We start from the raw sequence: 18242 nt of genomic DNA, 5'->3' as shown, positions 1-18242 counted from the left end.
TAAACACCACAATTCACATTTTGAAAGGATTCAGTCACAAAACAGTTTGAATTCTATGGTGACTTTCAAACCAAAGGGCCCGTGCCCTTGTAATTCAGGTTCCAGTACGATGTAAAATGTGGCAATGCATCCTTTAGAGATGGTGAAAGTAGGTCTCCATAGAAACTGAGCCTGAAGACCTGGCTTCTGGACTGATGCAGAGCAAGCAGCAACTCACCAAGATGCAGGCACAATTGTTGTTTATCACTCCACTGAACATCTTTTCACCCTTTGAATACACGGTAACAATGGCAGACTGATCTGAATTACCTCCTAGAAATCCTATGAGATACTTGTCAATACTATAACATGCACAACAATAAACATCAGATTGAGCTACAAAAACAGTAACCAAATTCCAACTTGGTAAAGAAAAGCCTGATTGAGTATTGAAAATAGAACTGAATTATTAAGCAGGGTGCAAACAGCTAAGGTTACTATTTTAAATGAGTGGAAACCCCAGAAAAAGGGACCATCCTTAAGAGCAGAGAGTATTCCATACGACAGATGCGGGGACAGTATTGTTCTCTGAAAGCAAGTTTCATGGAACTGGGTACATAAACTGGCAATGGCAAAGGGTGAGTTGACACAGTGAGTTGCAATGAAAGGCAATAGGAAGTGGATATGTAAGCATGGTAGCTCACGGAGAGCATTTTCGGTCTAAGTCAGCCATCAGACTTTCTGCTGAGGGTTACCGAGGCTCGTGCAGCAACCAAGCAACCCAACCTGCAAACATATTGATGTTCCCTGAACATTACCTTGCATCTGCCTCTAATCACATTTCATTTTCTCCACTTTTCCCTTCATCTTTCTGCTTCCACCATTGAAAAATATGCTCTCAGTCATGTGGTTACAGGAATAAAAATAAACATTTTTTCTCATGCGTTGTAAGTTATAACTGATTGAAACCCAACCATATCCCTTTGGCTCTCTGACATTAGAATTTACAGCTCACTAGCATCACGTTAACTGTACACCTCTAGTATCCATGAATACAAAAGTATATGATATTATAATTCAAAATAGATTGCTATATTTCATTCACCAGAGATATATACAGTGCTTTTTTTAAATTCAATGTTTTGAACAATTGTTATTTCATTCTGCTGAAGAGTAAATCTCCAAAGGGTCTAGGAGCTTTGATTTAATTTATCTCAAATGTTTTGCCATTTCATGTTGTTCTCTCTTGAAGGATGTTGTTTGTTTGATATTTGACCCAGGAGAGGAGTCAATTATTTTCTCTCTTATACCAGTTTCTCTGTTTTCACAGAGGTTACACTCGAACTGTCATCTTATTTCACTTCGAGTTCCAGGTCATCTTCTTCACTTATTGCTTCTGCAGAGTCATCAGGACTGTACACCGAGCTTCGCTTTATCCCAAACAGGGAGCTTGTCTGCTGTCTTCTTAACCTATGTAAAAAGGGTCAAAATCACACAACATTTCAGCTTAATCTTCCAAGCAGTAGCTTTATTTGCTCAGCCAAGTAAAAACATATTGCTGAGGTACAACAAAATCCACATTGGTGAACTTTATGTTTGTCTGATACAGAATGTACTCTTTGGCCCCATGGAGACATTCTCACTCACTTAAACCCAGAAAGCCTAAGCTGAGGTTAGCAGTGCTGAGGATGATCGCTGAAGTGCATGCTGCTGGAATTTAATCAGCTAAATCCACAGAGCTAGCAATACATGATACTTTAGCTATCAACTTCATTCCTCTCCACAGTAATCATCTAGGGGCACAGAGGACAATCTCTATTTAGGAATCTCTACCATGCTGTGAGGTTCCACCGCTGTCCCAAAAAAAGATGCATTCAGAAAGGTTCAAGCAGGTCAAAATTGGAAAATTATGAGAGCACTCATCAAAGCAACAGAATTATAACCTACCATTTTCTGTAATCTCGTCAACAGATAGTTCCTAAATTATATCATTAACAATAAGCCAGTGGATCAACTATGGTTCAATCAGCCATGTAAAACATGTCAATACCTGCATTAGGTATACCCAGGTGAAGTCTACTGATGCTGGCCATGTGCTTGTTCAACAGCAGAAGCAGCAAGCTTCAGAAGGGCTGAATGAACACAAGCACGAGATCAAAATTCTCCAGTCCTGCCGCATCCAGTTGTGATTGATGATGCACAATTAAAAACTTCACAGGAGCAGATGGTGATTCCCCTTCCTCAATGACGGAGGAGATCAGCAAGTGACTTCAAACAACAGGACTGAAGTGTTTGCAATTATTATCTGCCAAAAGTGTCAAGTGAATGATCTTTTATGGCATCTTCCTGAGATGTCCACTGTCACTGAAGTTTTCAGCCAATTTGACTCATTCCATATTATCCAATGAAGTGGTTGAAGTCATCGTCACTAGTAAAGGCTATTGAATACCTGTGCTCCAGAACTGGTTGTATATCTAGACAGGTTGTTCCACCACAGCTACATCGGAGCTCCCTACCTAAATAAGTAGAAATCTATCTAGGTATGATTTATGCAAAAAGGAAAAACAGTTCAAATCTAATTTATCCATTCCTTGCCCTGACAGTTAATCTTGAATTATAAATAATGGAATTGAGTTCTGGATCTCAATTCAGCATTGATTCAGACATGGGCAATGCAGCTAAACTCTAGAATGGATGTGTGAGTGACATCTCTTGACTTCATGCAGCTTTGATTGAACATGGCATCAAACAGACCGCACAAAATTAAAATGAGTAGATATTAGGGGGAAAACACTGTAATGTTGGTGAGCTAACTGGTATAGTGGAATATTACGTTATTAAAAGACAATCATCTCGGCACCAGGGCATTGGTGTATGAGATCAGTGCTCTAGATCCAACCACCTTCAGCTGTTTAAACAATTACCTTCTTTCTATGATAAGGTGGGTATTGAGAATGATTACAGATTAGCAGATTACATATGGGATAACTAGTGGATGTCGGCATTTGGATTTTTTAAAGGCTTTTGATAAGGTGCTACACAGAAGGATGAAGCACATGGAACTGAGAATAATACATTGACATGGATAGAGAATTGGTTTTAAACAAAGAGTGGGATAAATAGATCAGGTTGACCGATTGTGATGAGTGGGGTATGACAGTTATCAGTTCAAGGGCTCCAACTATTCATAATGTATTTCAATAATAAGCTGAAGGAGGCAAGAGCCATATTTCCAAATTTGCCAATAATACTAAACTAGATAGGACTGTGAGCATGGAGTAAGATATTATATCCAGAGGCTTCAAGAGGATATAGTCAGTCTGAGCATATGGGAAAGAATATGGCAGATAAAATACAATATGAAAACATATATGAAGCCGTCCACTTTGGTGCACGTAATAGAAAGGCAGAATATTTATTAAATGGTGAAAGATTGGGTACTTGTTGTTGAAAGGTGTGCTTGCACACAAGGCACTAAATGGCAACATGTCAGTGCTGCAAGCGATTAGGAGGGCAATCCTAATGAGGAAGGTACACTACCTTTTATTATGAGAGGGTTAGGAGAGGGTTTAAATGCAGTGGTAAGAAAGCCTTTCTGTAATTCTGTAGGAATTTGGCAAGACTACATCTGGAGTATTTACTGTTGAAATCTTGTTACCTAAGAAACAAATTACTTGCCATAAAGGGAGTATAACAAAGATTCATGAGACTGGTTCCAGGGGTAATGGAGTGATACAACGGATTGAGAATATGAAACCATAAGGGAGCAGGAGTAGGCCATTCGGCCCCTCAAGTCTGCTCCACCATTCAATATGATCATGGCTGATCTTCCCGAGCCTAACATGTGAAACCTTATTAAAGCTGGTCAATATAGACAATGTGTGCATGAAGGAGCTGCAGATGCTGGTTTACACTGAAGATAAACACAAAATGGTGGAGTAACTCTGCGGGTCAGACAGCATCTCTGGAGAAAAGGAATTGGTGATGTTTCGGGTTGGTGCCAGCTCTGATTTATTCTAAACATTTTCATACCTCTAGTTTCCCTTTCCCCTGATTCTCAACCTGAAACATTACCATTCCTTTTCTCCAGAGATGCTGCCTGACCCGCTGAGTTATTCCAGCATTTTGTGTCTATCGTCAAGATAGACTACATCTACAGCCCTGCCCACATCAACCTACCTGGTTACTTCTTCAAAAAACTCAATCTAATTCACAAACCATGATCTCCCATGCACAAAACTATGTTGACTATCCCTAATCAACCTGTCTTTCCAAATACCGTTATATCTTATCCCTCAGAATTCTCACAGTAATGTTCCTATCATAGAACTGTTTGTAGTTCCCAAGTTTTTCTTTACAGCCCTTCTTAAATAGAGGCACAAGGTAGTCTCCCTCATGTCTTCTGGCACCACACCTGTATAACATATCTCACACCCATGACTCTGGGTCCTGCAATTTCTTTTCCAGCTTCCCACGGTAAGCCTGGGAGATTTACCTACATTTGTGTGCCTTAGGATGTCCAACACTTCCGTGACTATAATGGAGATTGTCTTCTAGGCACCCCATTAACTTTCCCAAGTTCCCTTGACTTCATGTTTTTTCTCTATAGTTAAAACTCACTGAGAACCTTGCCCATCTCCTATGGCACTACACATAGAGGACCAGCCCAAGAAAGGCCGATTTACTGATTTCTGTCAGTTAAATAATTCTCAATTTACTCGAAGTTTATTACTCGAAGTGCCATGTGCTTCATCCTTGTTGACCAACCTCCTGCTTATAACCTTATCAAAAGAAAATCCAAATCCATCATGTCTACTGGTTCCCTTCTATCTATTCTACTCACCTTAGATATCTCCAGGTGATTAGTCAGGCATGAATTTACTTTCATGTTTTATTCTTCTCAATCCTCTTATTCTGCTCTATGTGATTTGTTGTCAATTCTTTATTGTAGATTCCAGCATTTTCCCTACTAATGCTGTAAGATGAAAAGGCTAATAATTGTCTGCCTCCTCTCTCTCTCCTTTCTTAAAGTGATGTTACAACTGCTGTCCGCAATCTGCAGATACCTTTCCAGAAGTTTTTTCCTTTTGGAAGATGATAACTGATGTTTTCACTATCAAAATAGCCACTCCTTCAAAACTTTGTGATGTAGATCTATTGGCTTTCAGTCTCACTAACATGTGATTTTTACTGCTAATAATTTATTCCAATTCCTCACTAGACCCTTGGCCCTCTGGCCCTCTAATGCTCTGAACATTGTTTTATCATCTTTTCTTAAGTATTTATTTAATTTCTCTGCCATTTTCTTTTTCCTCATTATAGATACGCACATCTCTTTCTGTAAGGAGCTCACAATTGCTCTGGCTAGTCCTTTTACTTTATATATTTGTAGAAGGTCTTAATATTTTTTTTCTATTTCATGTTAGTTTACTCACATATTCTATCTTTCTTTTTTAAATCAATTTAAATTTTAAAAAATCGACCCTATTTTGCTGAATTCAAACACACTCTCAACCCTCATGCTATCTAGCAACTATATTAGTCTTTTCCTTTAATTTAATACCATCTTTAATTTCCTTTCAAACTAAACTCCCATCAGTATGCACTCACAAGAATCAGCCTTACAAAGCAGTTAATGATTTAACTGATTCCAATACATCACTGGGCAATAAACATTAGAGCACAGCAATTTCAAGAAATGTCTTACTATAATTGAAATAAACTCACTTTAGGAAGGCAGTGATGGAAGTCACGATGGAAATGGCATTGCCAAGCAGGACTGTATGACCCATGCCCTTCAGATCCACATCATATTATTCCAAATGACAAACCTAAATTGCTGCCTTTGCTTTCCTTGCCACAGGCAGAGCAATCAAAGACACCAATGAAGTGTTTAGACCATATTTAACTTTACATGCCCTTTTAGTTTAGTTTAGTTTAGAGATACAGCGATAGTTTAGTTTAGGAAACAGGCCTTTCGGCCCACTGATTCCGCGCCGACCAGCGATCCCCGCATATTAACACTATCCTACACACACTCGGGTCTAATTTTTACATTTACCAAACCAATTTTCCTACATACCTGTACATCTTTGGAGTGTGGGAGGAAACTGAAGATCTCAGGGAAAACCCACGCGGTCACGGGGAGAACGTACAAACTCCGTACAGACGGCACCCGTAGTCAGGATCGAACCCGGATCTCCGGCACTACAAGCGCTCTAAAGCAGCAACTCTACCCTGCGCCACCGTGCTGCCCTTTGTTAAGATTTCCATAAAATCCTGAATGTACCAACCCCTATAATCAACCAACAGAAATCCTGAAGCTTTGGCGTCTCGCTGGAAAATCAGTTAGTTTGGCATCACAGAAATCTTGACAACAGCAGATTAATGGGATTTTACTGTACATCCAGCTATGTAATTCAGTGACCATGCTCCATCCTGAGCAAAATCACTATATATGTGCCCTTTTAGAACAGACTATTTTTCTTTCATCCCAATCATTTTCAGACTTGGTAATGACAGCTATAGCTGAAATAATTGCCATGCATACTTCCTTTTGCATGGCATAGCTTAGCCTATTGCCTTAGACTAAGAACTAGCCTTATTGTGATTTGGAATGACTTTGACATATAACCATGCATAAATTGCAGCATGACTCATGTTAACTGGATGAGAACTTCCTCAATAATTGGCGAAAGTGACATGTTCAGAATAGACTTGTCATGATAAATCTATGTGAGAATTTTCAAACTGAATTTACTACAGAACCACCCAAGTGCCTGAACCCTGGCTATAAATGCACACTAAAAGCATGTAGGAGATCAGTTTCCTCAAAATCCCTAACATTTATTCCTCACATTATCACCATCCAGGTTTGTCAAGGCTACTTCAATGTGAATAAAGGGATAGCTTTATGATTTGTGATTTATGGTTAGGTGGAATACAAAAGACAAAAGAATAAAACTTGGAAGTGCACATATAAAAAGGATGCAGGTGCAACCCATCAATTAAGTAACAATAGTAAAAACATCATTGTGATAAGTTTAACTAAAAAATAATTAGATAAGCTTTGAGCAAAAAACAAACTGCTGGAGGAACTCAACGAGTCAGACAGCCATTGTGGAGGTGAATGGACAGACGATGTTTCTGGTGTGAATGCTTCTTTAGAGTAGACTGAGTAGAGAGGAGATAGTTGGTAGGAAGCGGAAGACGTGAGGGGAAGGAACGGGGCAAGAATGTGATAGGTAGATCTCGGTAAGGATGTGTGAATTGGCGGATGTCAGGTAGTGGAGAGAAAGGTGGAAATAATAATTAAGGCTAGAGGTGATGAAGAATACAATGGTGTTAATGGTGGAATCTGATTAGAAATTAAGCTAAGGAATGAAATGTAGAAACGGCGAGGATGGGTCTTGAGGTCAGTTAGGATAGTAAAAATTGTAAAGGTTCCTAAACCCAACTCCAACCAGCCTACTTTCAGATAAAGACCTGAGGAAAGGTTGTCACAATTTGCTGCCATAAGCCAACTTGTCAACCACGCTTGCGTGTGTTTGGCTAATATTTTTTACACCGCAGGAAACTCAAGAGTCAAGAGGGTCAAAGTCAAGGGTGTTTTATTGTCATATGTCCCGAAACGGAACATCTGACACCCTTTTATCTCCCTTTTGCCTCTTGCCTTTGACACTTAGACTCTTTGACACAGGGACTGTCATATGAGGAAAGATTGAAAAGACTATGCTTGTATTCACAGGAGTTTAGAAGGATGAGAGGGGATCTTACAGAAACATATAAAATTATAAAAGGACCTGACAAGCTAGATGCAGGAAAAATGTTCCCAATGTTGAGCGAGTCCAGAACCAGAGGCCACAGTCTTAGAATAAAGGGGAGGCCATTTAAAACTGAGGTGAGAAGGAACTTTTTCACCCAGAGAGTTGTGAATTTGTGGAATTCTCTGCCACAGAGGGCAGTGGAAGCCAAATCACTGGATGAATTTAAGAAAGAGTTAGATAGAGCTCTAGGAGCTAGTGGGATCAAGGGATGTATGGAGAAGGCAGGCACGGGTTATTGATTGTGGACGATCAGCCATGATCACAATGAATGGCGGTGCTGGCTCGAAGGGCCAAATGGCCTCCTCCTGCACCTAGTTTCTATGTTTCTATGTTTCTTACTGCACTCATCTACCAATCAATCCGTCCCCCTCACCTGTGTCCATCTATCACATGCCAGGCTATGCTCCACCACTACCTCTCTTTTCAGCTTTCCCTTTTCCAGTCCAGCATTCAGAAGAAGGATCCAGACCCAAAACGTTATTATACACCATTGCCAGACTGAGGCCAAATGCAAATTGGAGGAACAGCATCTCATATTTTGCTTTGTTACCTTACAATCCAACAGTATGAATGTTCATACTGCTGGATTGTAAGGTACCAAAGCAAAATATGAGGTGCTGTTCCTCCAATTTGCATGTGCCCTCACTCTGGCAATGTACAATAACAATTTTCGGTAATTTCTAAAAAAGACTCCCTCCTTCTCCCCTTCCTCTTCCCCCTCCTTCCCCCCTTCCTCCATTAAAAGTCTGTTAACCAATTCCATGGTTTGCAATAATGTCTCCCTCTGAGCTCACACCATCTGTAGACAAGTTCCCATCAGGGAACGTCCTTGCCTGAGGCCATCTTTTGCCGGCCCCGATTGGTCCTGTTATTCTTCTTGCTTTTAATTCCCCCCTCCACTAAAATCAGTCTGAAGAAGGGTCTCGACCTGAAACATCACCGATCAGTGTGCTCCAGCGATGCTGCTTGACCTGCTGAGTCACTCCAGCATTTTGCTATAAACCAGCATCTGTGGTTCCTTTTTATTACATTATCCCAAAACATTATCTGCCCACTCCCTCCACAGAAGCTGCCTGATCCGTTGAGTTCCTCCAGCACTTTGTTTTTTGCTGAAGATTTCAGCTTCTGCAGTTCTTATGTCTCCTGCATAGTCTTGAATTATAGCAACAAAAAAAAAAAGGTCTATATTAAACAGTTTTAAATACAGTGTCCCATCTGCAACTGCACTGGAAGTTTGTAATAGGGTGCATTTATGATAATACTACCAAGGACCTCAACTTAAAAAATTGCTATTTTTGTTCCATGTTATTGTAATAATGGGTCATGCCAACATAGATGGAAACAGTTTCAAAAATATTTATTTCACAGCATAAAATGACAAATGAAATGGCCAAGTAAAACAAATAAATCAATGGTCCAAGCATAGAAATACATCTATGTACATGTATGTACTGATGCACTAAAATTCAAATTCATTCCATTGTTTAAATGTATTTCCTGTATTATATTTACTTTTGTAAACTCTAGTAACATGATCTGCACATTTTAATCGGGAAGGTTTATCATTAAAAAGGTCACAATGCCTCGACTCATAAATCCATTATATGACATAATAAAAAATTAAGATGTTGACATTATTTGAAATTAAAATATTGGAGCTAGGCACACGGTACACAGAGAAAGGTTAAACATAGAGTAATCAATCTGCTGGAATGAAATAGACTATTGTTAATCTTCCCCCACAACCACCACCCCACCCCCAATACACCTTCGAACTTGTGGACCTTAAAGTACTTAAGAAAATGCAATTTATTATACTTCATTGTATATAAAATGACACAGAATATATTCATCCATTACCCATAGTCAGGATTGAACCTGGGTCTCTGGCACTATCAGGCAGCAACTCAACCACTGTGCCACTTTATACGATCCTTCCTCATCACTGTTCTATTACATTGGGGTCCATGGCAGTTCCTTTTACTTTTAGTTCCATGTGGGATTATTCAGATTGAAGCGAAGCAGCTTATGTCATGAAGAATCCCAAAATGAGGCTTCAAAACAGTGAGTTTATGCTTAATAATAAGCAGAAAATGCTGAAAGCACTCAGCAGGTTAGGCAGCATTCAAGGAAAGAGAAATAGAATTAACATTTCAGACCATTTGTCAAAACTGGCAAAAGAGAGAAAATAATTGATTGTAGAGTTTATTGTTTATAGTTGTGTTTATTGTCATATGCACAAGTGCGGTGAGGTACAGATACAATGAAAAATCATGCTTGCAGCGGCTTCACAGGCACATATACTCAGACAACACACAAAAGCAAATTATCCACACATTATATGTAACATTTCTAAGAGAAAGAAGACTGAAAAGAACAAGCCATTAATGCAAAAACACTATTGGAAAATAAAACAAGTCCACAGCGATACAACGGGAGGACCATAGTCTTCTGCTGTTGAAGTATGTTTAAGTTGTGCAGATTCATTCAAGAACCTGATAGCTGTTCCTGGATCAGGCATCAGTACCTCCTTCCTGATGGTAGCAGTGAAGAGGGCATGGTCTAGATGATGGAGACCCTTGATGATAAATGTCTCCTTTTTGAGGCAGTGCCTCATGTAGATGATTTCCATTGTGGGAAAGGCTGTGCCTGTGGTGGACTGGGCTGAGTTCTCCACTTTCTGCAGCTTCTTGCATTCCTGTGCATTGGAATTGCCATACCATTCCGATGTAACCAGTCAGGATTCTTTCTACAGTACATCTCTAAAATCTGGAGTATTTGGAGCCATCCCAAATCCCTTTAAATTTCTAAGAAATTGGAGGCATGGGCATGCATTCTTATGATTACATCGATGCGTTAGGTCCAGGACAGGTCATCTGATGATGCCCAAGAATTTGAAGCTGCTAACTTTCTCTACTACCGCCCCATCGATGAAAACTAGAGCATAGTCTTTTGGCTTTCCCTTCTGAAGTCAATGATTAGCTCCCCGGTCTTGTTGATGCTGAGTGGGAGATTGTCGTTGCTGCATCACTCAACCAGGTGATCTACCTCTCTCCTGTATGTTGGATCATCACCACCAATGATTCGGCCAACCACAGCGATGTCATCAACAAATGTACAGATGGCATGAAGCTGTCCGAGTATAAGAGGGTAGAGCTGGCGTCTAAGCGCAGTTTGTTGAAGCATTGCCTTGACAGTCAGTGAAGAGGAAATTTCATTTTCAGTTGCAGGGCAAGGGATGAGATGAGCAGGACAAAGAGAACATCTCTGAGAGGTTAAAACCAAATGGGTTGATGGTTTGAAGCACATTATATTTATATGTCTGTGTTTTGATTTCCCTTTATATTTAATGTTTATCACTCCCATCAGTGAAATTAAGCCTGGTTAAATTCATTTCTTTGAAAGGATCATTGAGGACAATGCATCTCACAGCTTCTTCCTGCCTGCCTAGAATGCCTAATCCGTTGCTGCAGAATATGTTCTGCTAAAGTATCCTGGTTAAATTCTGGACTAGTATAGAAAAAGCTGAAGAAAATTAAAACTGGCATTCTGCTTAATTATGCCGATATGGTTGATAACCATTCATTTTAAAAATACACTTTGATTAAGTTTTACCTATGCCTTCAAAGCCTTAAACATGCAAGAAATCTGAATCTCAGTAAATATTTGGACAGAGTAAAATATGCAAGATCAGAAACGAACCAAACTTGTAGGGATTTTTACAAAGGCAAACGACAATTACAGCCTCTATTTTGATGTAATGACTTGATCCCTATATTTGGGATTTTTGTCACAGTTTATGGATGAGCCTTTAATACAGTGGTGGACCTATTGCCTCAGCCTTGGAATGAGAAGGTGCAAGCCTTGCTGAAGTGAATGCATTGCAGCAGTACTGGACTTGCATCCACTTGCAGCGAATGACTGAATCATCTCAGACCACTCCTAAAGTCCACATGCCATCAGTAAATTTGATCCCTTCCACATGGTACAAGGGTCAGGTTAGTACACAATGAACACAAAAGTTTAGGGCCTTTGTTAACATGCTGGATAATGTGCTGCTGACCAGTGCTTCGGGATCAGAAGTGCCTTGATTCTTGTTCCAATACAACTACAACAATGGCAACAAACTATTTTTAAAAAACATTGCTCTGTTTACATAAAACAAGTTAAATGCATATCAGTCAATTGCTACAATCAGTTTACTCCAAAGCAACAGTAAACCGATGGTCTTTAACAGTGCTATCAGTGCCACTTATCAGCAATCTGTTCACTGATGCTCAATTTGGGTTCCTTTGGGCCCTTGGATTTCATAACAGCAGACATTCAAACACGCACCAAAGAGTTTAGTTCCTGCAGTGAGCTAGTATTGACTGTTTTTGACATTCAGGTAGTACTTCACAGAGCATAACATTAAAGAGTTCGAGTAAATGTCAATGAGCATCAAAGCTAGTGTCAAACATAACATGCAGCTCCTCAGATAATGATACATCACATGTCAGCACAAGAGGATCTGGATAACTTCTGAGCAACAAGTCATCTTCACTGCACATGTGCCAGGCAATCACCCCAAACAAGGCCGAGTTTAATTGCTTCCCCTTGAAAATGGCATCGCTATCTTCAAATTGTATTTCAGCACATTAAACTGAAATTAAAAGAAACCTGGGATTTCAGTTATCATCCAGGGAATTTCTTTTTTAGTGACATTAGTTTGATTTCTGAGTGTCGTTAAATCCCTCTTTATTTCCACATTCAGTGTAACTTTTATAGTAAGGGCAGATTGAGAATATTTCCAATATTTATTTCAATTTTGGGATCCATGCCTTTGCATGACAATTACCTCCTGCTTTATTGGGATTTTTCTAAATGGAGCTTTAGGAGTTAGCTTGACTTCCTTGAAACTTCTTGTCCAGTTATTTCTTCAGAACAATTAAAATGACACCTCTTACTGCCTATTTCTCAGGACATAAAACAGATGCTAAGAAATGACCCAAAATACACCAGAAGGACATTGAACATGATATTATCATGTACCTGAAACATCTGCTGAGTCCCTTATAGGTGCGATAATGGACCAAATGCTTGGGTCGGGTTGACTCCCTCTAGGATATCAGATTGTCAGCATTGTATAGACTGCTGGAGTAACTCAGCGGGTCAGGCAATGGAGCAGGAATGCATCCCAAGCTTTCTCCTGATCAGCTTCCAGTGTTTGCTCTTTTACCCATGCCCTGGAACTTAACTTCTAATGCAACACAGTGGTGCACCAAGTAGAGCTGCTGCCTCACAGTTCCACTGACCTGGGTAAAATCCTGATCTTGGGTGCGGTCTATGTGACATTTGGTTTTCCTCTGGGTGTTCCGATTTTCTCCCACATCTCAAAGATCAGTTGGTAGGTTAAGTGGTCAGTGTAAATTGCCGCAAGTATGTTAGTGAAGGTTCAAATCTCAGGGATGTTGATTGGAGTGTGGAGAGAATAAAATGAGATTAATATAGGATTGGAGTAAGTGGGTGGATTGATGCTGTGCATATCCAAAACCCTATTTCTGTACCATATCTGTCTATGACTCTCGGACAAAGCAGGTGAATCTTATCCTCTTGAAATGCCTAGGAAGGCAAATAGATGCCAGTAGAATGCCCAATACTACTATTGGGTGTTACAGTCAAATGCCAGGCTGTTCTCTGGCCCCCTGAATGGTGTGTTATCTTTTGTCCAATATCCATCTCAAGTCCACTATGGTACTGTACACTGCCTATATTTTCATATATTCCATATTGATAAGAATAAGGATGGCTAAGTGTATTCCATCAAGTAAATGACAATCTGTAAAAAGGATAATCTTCATGAAAGGATTTTTAAGTACTTTCTCCAGGAAAAAAAGGCATCAGAGGAATGAAGAGTGGCTGATACAGCATTAAAAGCCCATTGGCATGCCGGTGCTGAAGACTGACAAAGAAGCAGCTGGAGTCAGCTATACTGCTGAGGAGAAACACATCTATAAAGGGAGTTTTGCTATGCAAAAATGCAGCAGCAAAGAGCAAGTGGTGTGGAAACATTGCATAAATCCCTGTTGAAACAACTGTAAAAGTCGTAATGTGCAATACAATGGTAAACAAAAACTGACTTCTTTAAAAATCTGAGTTCTGAAGATCAAAATATTGGCCATTTTAAACAAGTGAACAGGTCTGGAAAGGACAGCAAATTGGATGCCGCGAGTTGGTCGTATGACCAATATGGCATCAAAGAAATGATTGCTTTCTGGAAAAGCTTTAAAAAATGTATACAACTGGATTTATGGCACCTGGGCACAATGCACTGAGGACCTGAGGATTCACCAATTCACTGAGGGCCACTCTTGGAATATGAATGTATTTCTGGGACATGGCCCCAAGAATATCAATCCACAATTCTCTATCTAAACCGAATTTTGCAGTAATATGTAGAAGCAAGCAACTGCAGATGCTGATTTGCAAATAAAGTCACAAAGTGCTGGAGTAACTCAGCAGATCAGCAGCATCCCTGGAGAACATGGATAGATGACATTTCAGGTCGGGACCCTTCTTCAGACTGGCTTCTAAAGACGTCTAAAGATAGGTGACGTTTTGGGTTAGGAATTTTCAGCAACATGGCCAGGAAATTGAAGGTAAGCAAAAGCTTTTTTTCTCCCCCATATATTATAAAACAAATGCCATTCTACTTCCTATGCAATAGCATTCCTTCTTCCTGTTACTGCTGTTTATTTAGTATCAACCAATGACATTCACTCAATTGAAATGATTTTGTAGACAACGTATCAGTACGACTGGAGTAATAATAAATACATTTTCAATTCAAATTATCAGTGAAGTTAATGCTGAAAAATAAAGAGGAGAGTATAGCTATTTTCTGGAAGATTTTCAAAATAGGCATAGTAGACCATGGGAAAAATATTAAACTTCAATTAAATTTATGTGAAGGTTGACATCCTGGAGTTTAATTAGCTATCAGCCTAAGGATATTATTGCTGAAATCTAATTTGTGAATTCTTATTATAGCTAAAAAGGAAAATGAGCTTCTTCGGGGTTATAATGGCCCTGACTTGAGGGTTATAATAAACTGTTTTATTATCGGTCCAAAGAAACTGACTCAGTAGTATAGTAAAGTAGGAGCTACTTTATTACAAATAAAACCTTATGGAAATTCAGCAGATGAATTTGCCAACTCTATTAAACATAATTATTGAATTTTATTATATATAAAATGTCTGTGTTGTGCATGATACTCCAATATACTGACTTGCTGTTATACGTTAAGTAATGAGTCTGTGTGATTAGTGTGCATGATTATTTTTATGCTTAACTAATACATCCAATTGGAATCCACTCCTATTCCCCTCTGGCGCCTTTTATTTTGATATTGGAATGATTTTTTTAAGAGCCCATTACAGGAAATATATCACAACCACAAAAGAAGCAGAGAATAAGTAGGGTCCTACTTAAAGTTACAGGGCCGAGATAATATTTAACAAGAGGGAGGCCATTCTTTCCAATGCGTTCACTGTATAAGTTTAAGTGAAAATTGTACAGAATAAATTACAATTTAAGATATTATTCCATACGCTGGTTGTGTTAATGGTGATTAGCGTCAAATGTGTTCACGACCATCCTGAAGGCAGAGGACTATTTTATTCAGTCTTGGCTCAGTAGGGGCAATCTTGCCTGTCGATCCAATTGCACTTCAGGTTTAACAAGTTACATTGATTATGTTGTGCTATCCCAGGGGAATCCTTAATTGCCAGCGGTTCTGTCCTTACGAATGAAATGTTTAATTGTAGACCCATCTGCTTTATCTGATGGAAGTAAAAGATCATAAGACATTATCTAACCAATTTCCTGACCAATATTTATCCTTTGATCAAAAGCAATATAATAGCTGGGTTAGGAATAATTTGATGCATTTAAGAAGAACTGTGCCATGGACTCACGAACGATCAGGATGAGGTCCTGGATCTCCAATATTGTACCATGCACTGACTTGGGTTTATGGGTTGTGAATTTATGGGTTTATGGGTTGCATGCATAAACACACAAAGGGCTTGTCTCTGTGATTAGACTCTATTGGGGAAAATGGATATCACAGAAAAAACATTTAACAAAGCAGAGTGACAATGGAGAAAGATGATTGTGTAAGAAGGAACTGCGGATGCTAATTTAAACTGAAGATAGACACAAAAAGCTCGAGTAACTCAGCGGCACAGGCAGCATCTCTGGAGAGAAGGAATGGGTGAAGTTTCGGGTCGAGACCCTTCCTCAGACTGGTTAGGGATAAGGGACACGAGAAGTAGAGACGGTGATGTGGAGAGGTAAAGAACAATGAATGAAAGATATGAAAAAAGGTAATGATGATAAACGAAACAGCTGATTGTAAACTGTTTGTAGGGTGAAAATGAGAAGCTAGTGTGACTTGGGTGGGGGAGGAACAGAGAGAGGAAATGCCGTGGCTACCTGAAGTGAGAAAAATCAATATTCGTACTACTGGGCTGTAAGCTGCCCAAACGAAATATGAGATGCTGTTCATCCAATTTGTCTTTAGCCTTACTCTGACAATGGAGGAGACCAAGGACAGAAAAGTCTGTGGAGGAATGGGAAGGAGAATTAAAGTGTCCAGCAACCGGGAGATCAGGTTGGTTTACGCGGGCTGAGCGAAGGTGTTCTGCGAAACGATCGCCCAGTCTGCGTTTGGTTTCGCCGATGTATAAGAGTCCACATCTTGAACAAAGGAAACAGTAGATGAGGTTAGAGGAGGTGCAAGTGAACCTCTGCCTAACCTGAAAGGACTGTCGGGGTCCCTGGACAGAGTCGACGGAGGAGGTATAGCGACAGGTGTTGCATCTCCTGCGGTTCGGCTAGTGGGATCCTGTTGGATGTGGCGGAAATTTTGGAGGATTATGTGTTGTATGCGACGGCTGAAGGGGTGGAAGGTAAGGACTAGGGGGTCTCTGTTGAGACTAGGGGGAAGGGGAGCAAGGGCGGAGCTGCAGGTACCGAGGAGACATGAGTGAGGGCCTCATCGATGATGAGAGAGGGGAACCCCCATTCCCTAAAGAATGAGGACATCTCAGATGTTCTAGTATGGAACACCTTATCTTGGGCGCAGATGCGGCGTAGACAGAGGAATTGGGAGTAGGGGATAGAGACTTTGCAGGAAACAGAGTGGAAAGAAGTGTAGTCGAGATAGTCGTGGGAGTCAGTGGGTTTGTAATAGATGTCAGTCGATGGTCTATTTCTTGCGATGGAGTCTGTGAGATCAAGAAAGGGGAGTGAGGTGTCGGAGATGGTCCAAGTAAATTTGAATGCAGGATGAAAATTGGTGGTGAAGTTGATGAAGTCCATGAGTTCTGTAAGGGGGCAGGAGGTAGCACCGATGCAGTCATCAATGTAACAGAGATAGCGTTCGGGGATAGGACCAATGTACGCCTGGAACAGGGTTTGTTCAACATACCCTACAAAGAGGCAGGCATAGCTGGGGCCCATGTGGGTGCCCATAGCTGTGCCTTGGGCTTGGAGGAAGTGGGGGGAGTCAAAGGAGAAATTGTTGAGGGTGAGGACCAGCTCCACTATGATTGATTGGGAAACCCAAGATTAGTAAAGGAACAATCTTGACAGAGAGCGAATTGGAGCAAGAAAATTAGAAGGGAGAGGATGGGAGAAGAAATCATGGTGATGGTAGGTGGGAAGATAATGTGCAAGAATGGACAAGGAGGTTATAGTTAATTCCTGAGAGTGATTGAGGTATGGTGAGGTTGGGAGGAGAGGGAAGAATGGAAGCAAATAGTTTATTGAAGTTCATTCGGAATACTTCAAGAAGCTGAAGACCCAGCGTGAAATCCAGCAATATTTCATCTAAAACCAAAATCATCCATCTTGCCAAACAGTGTTCTGTGCCTTGAGAGGCCCATGTGCTTTCAATAGCAACAAGGTTAATCTTCAGTGCTGTAAATCTCAAGTTTACAATAGTGGAAGTCACCTGGATTTATGACTTGATTTTATGGGATAGTTTTAGAATCTCACTTGTGGATAGATGAAAATACTTCCTTGTTGTATCACTTCAAATAGTGGGGGTGCTGAAAAAAATCCACTTCAACAATATTGATATTGAGATACTAGAGGGGAGGAGTGGAATGCGGTGTCTGAGTTCATCGATAATTATGTTAATTATTGTTTCTGTCATTCATGGAGTATTTTACTCTGGTATAAAGACACGTTTTCAGTAGGTCTAAGAGAACATGGGCTTTATTCCCCAGACAGCAGGGAGTTAATGGCAGTCAGCCATGAGCTGCATGTGTTGTGAAACAGGATGTCTTTGTGTTAATTAAAGCTCTCTTGTTTAGGACTCCTCATGTTTTAGATTGATTATAAGAACCCACAGCACTACGAAGTCCTGCTGGCAAATCTGTCCAACTT

At 40.1% G+C, this 18242-nt stretch overlaps 1 protein-coding gene across 1 annotated transcript in view; it reads right to left on the bottom strand.

The window, feature by feature from the left end:
• Positions 1 to 285: 285 nt before the first annotated feature.
• The window catches only part of LOC144593165 (coiled-coil domain-containing protein 102A-like), a 349183-nt gene continuing 331226 nt past the window's right edge, over positions 286 to 18242 (bottom strand). The window contains exon 8 of the mRNA XM_078398649.1: positions 286 to 1449. Within this exon, the coding sequence (XP_078254775.1) occupies positions 1332 to 1449 (118 nt within the window). The 3' untranslated portion in view covers positions 286 to 1331. The remainder of the gene's footprint in view (positions 1450 to 18242) is intronic.

This window comes from Rhinoraja longicauda, chromosome 4, assembly GCF_053455715.1.
Source record: "Rhinoraja longicauda isolate Sanriku21f chromosome 4, sRhiLon1.1, whole genome shotgun sequence".
Taxonomy (NCBI): domain Eukaryota; kingdom Metazoa; phylum Chordata; class Chondrichthyes; order Rajiformes; family Arhynchobatidae; genus Rhinoraja; species Rhinoraja longicauda.
This window is presented reverse-complemented; position numbering and strand designations above follow the sequence as displayed.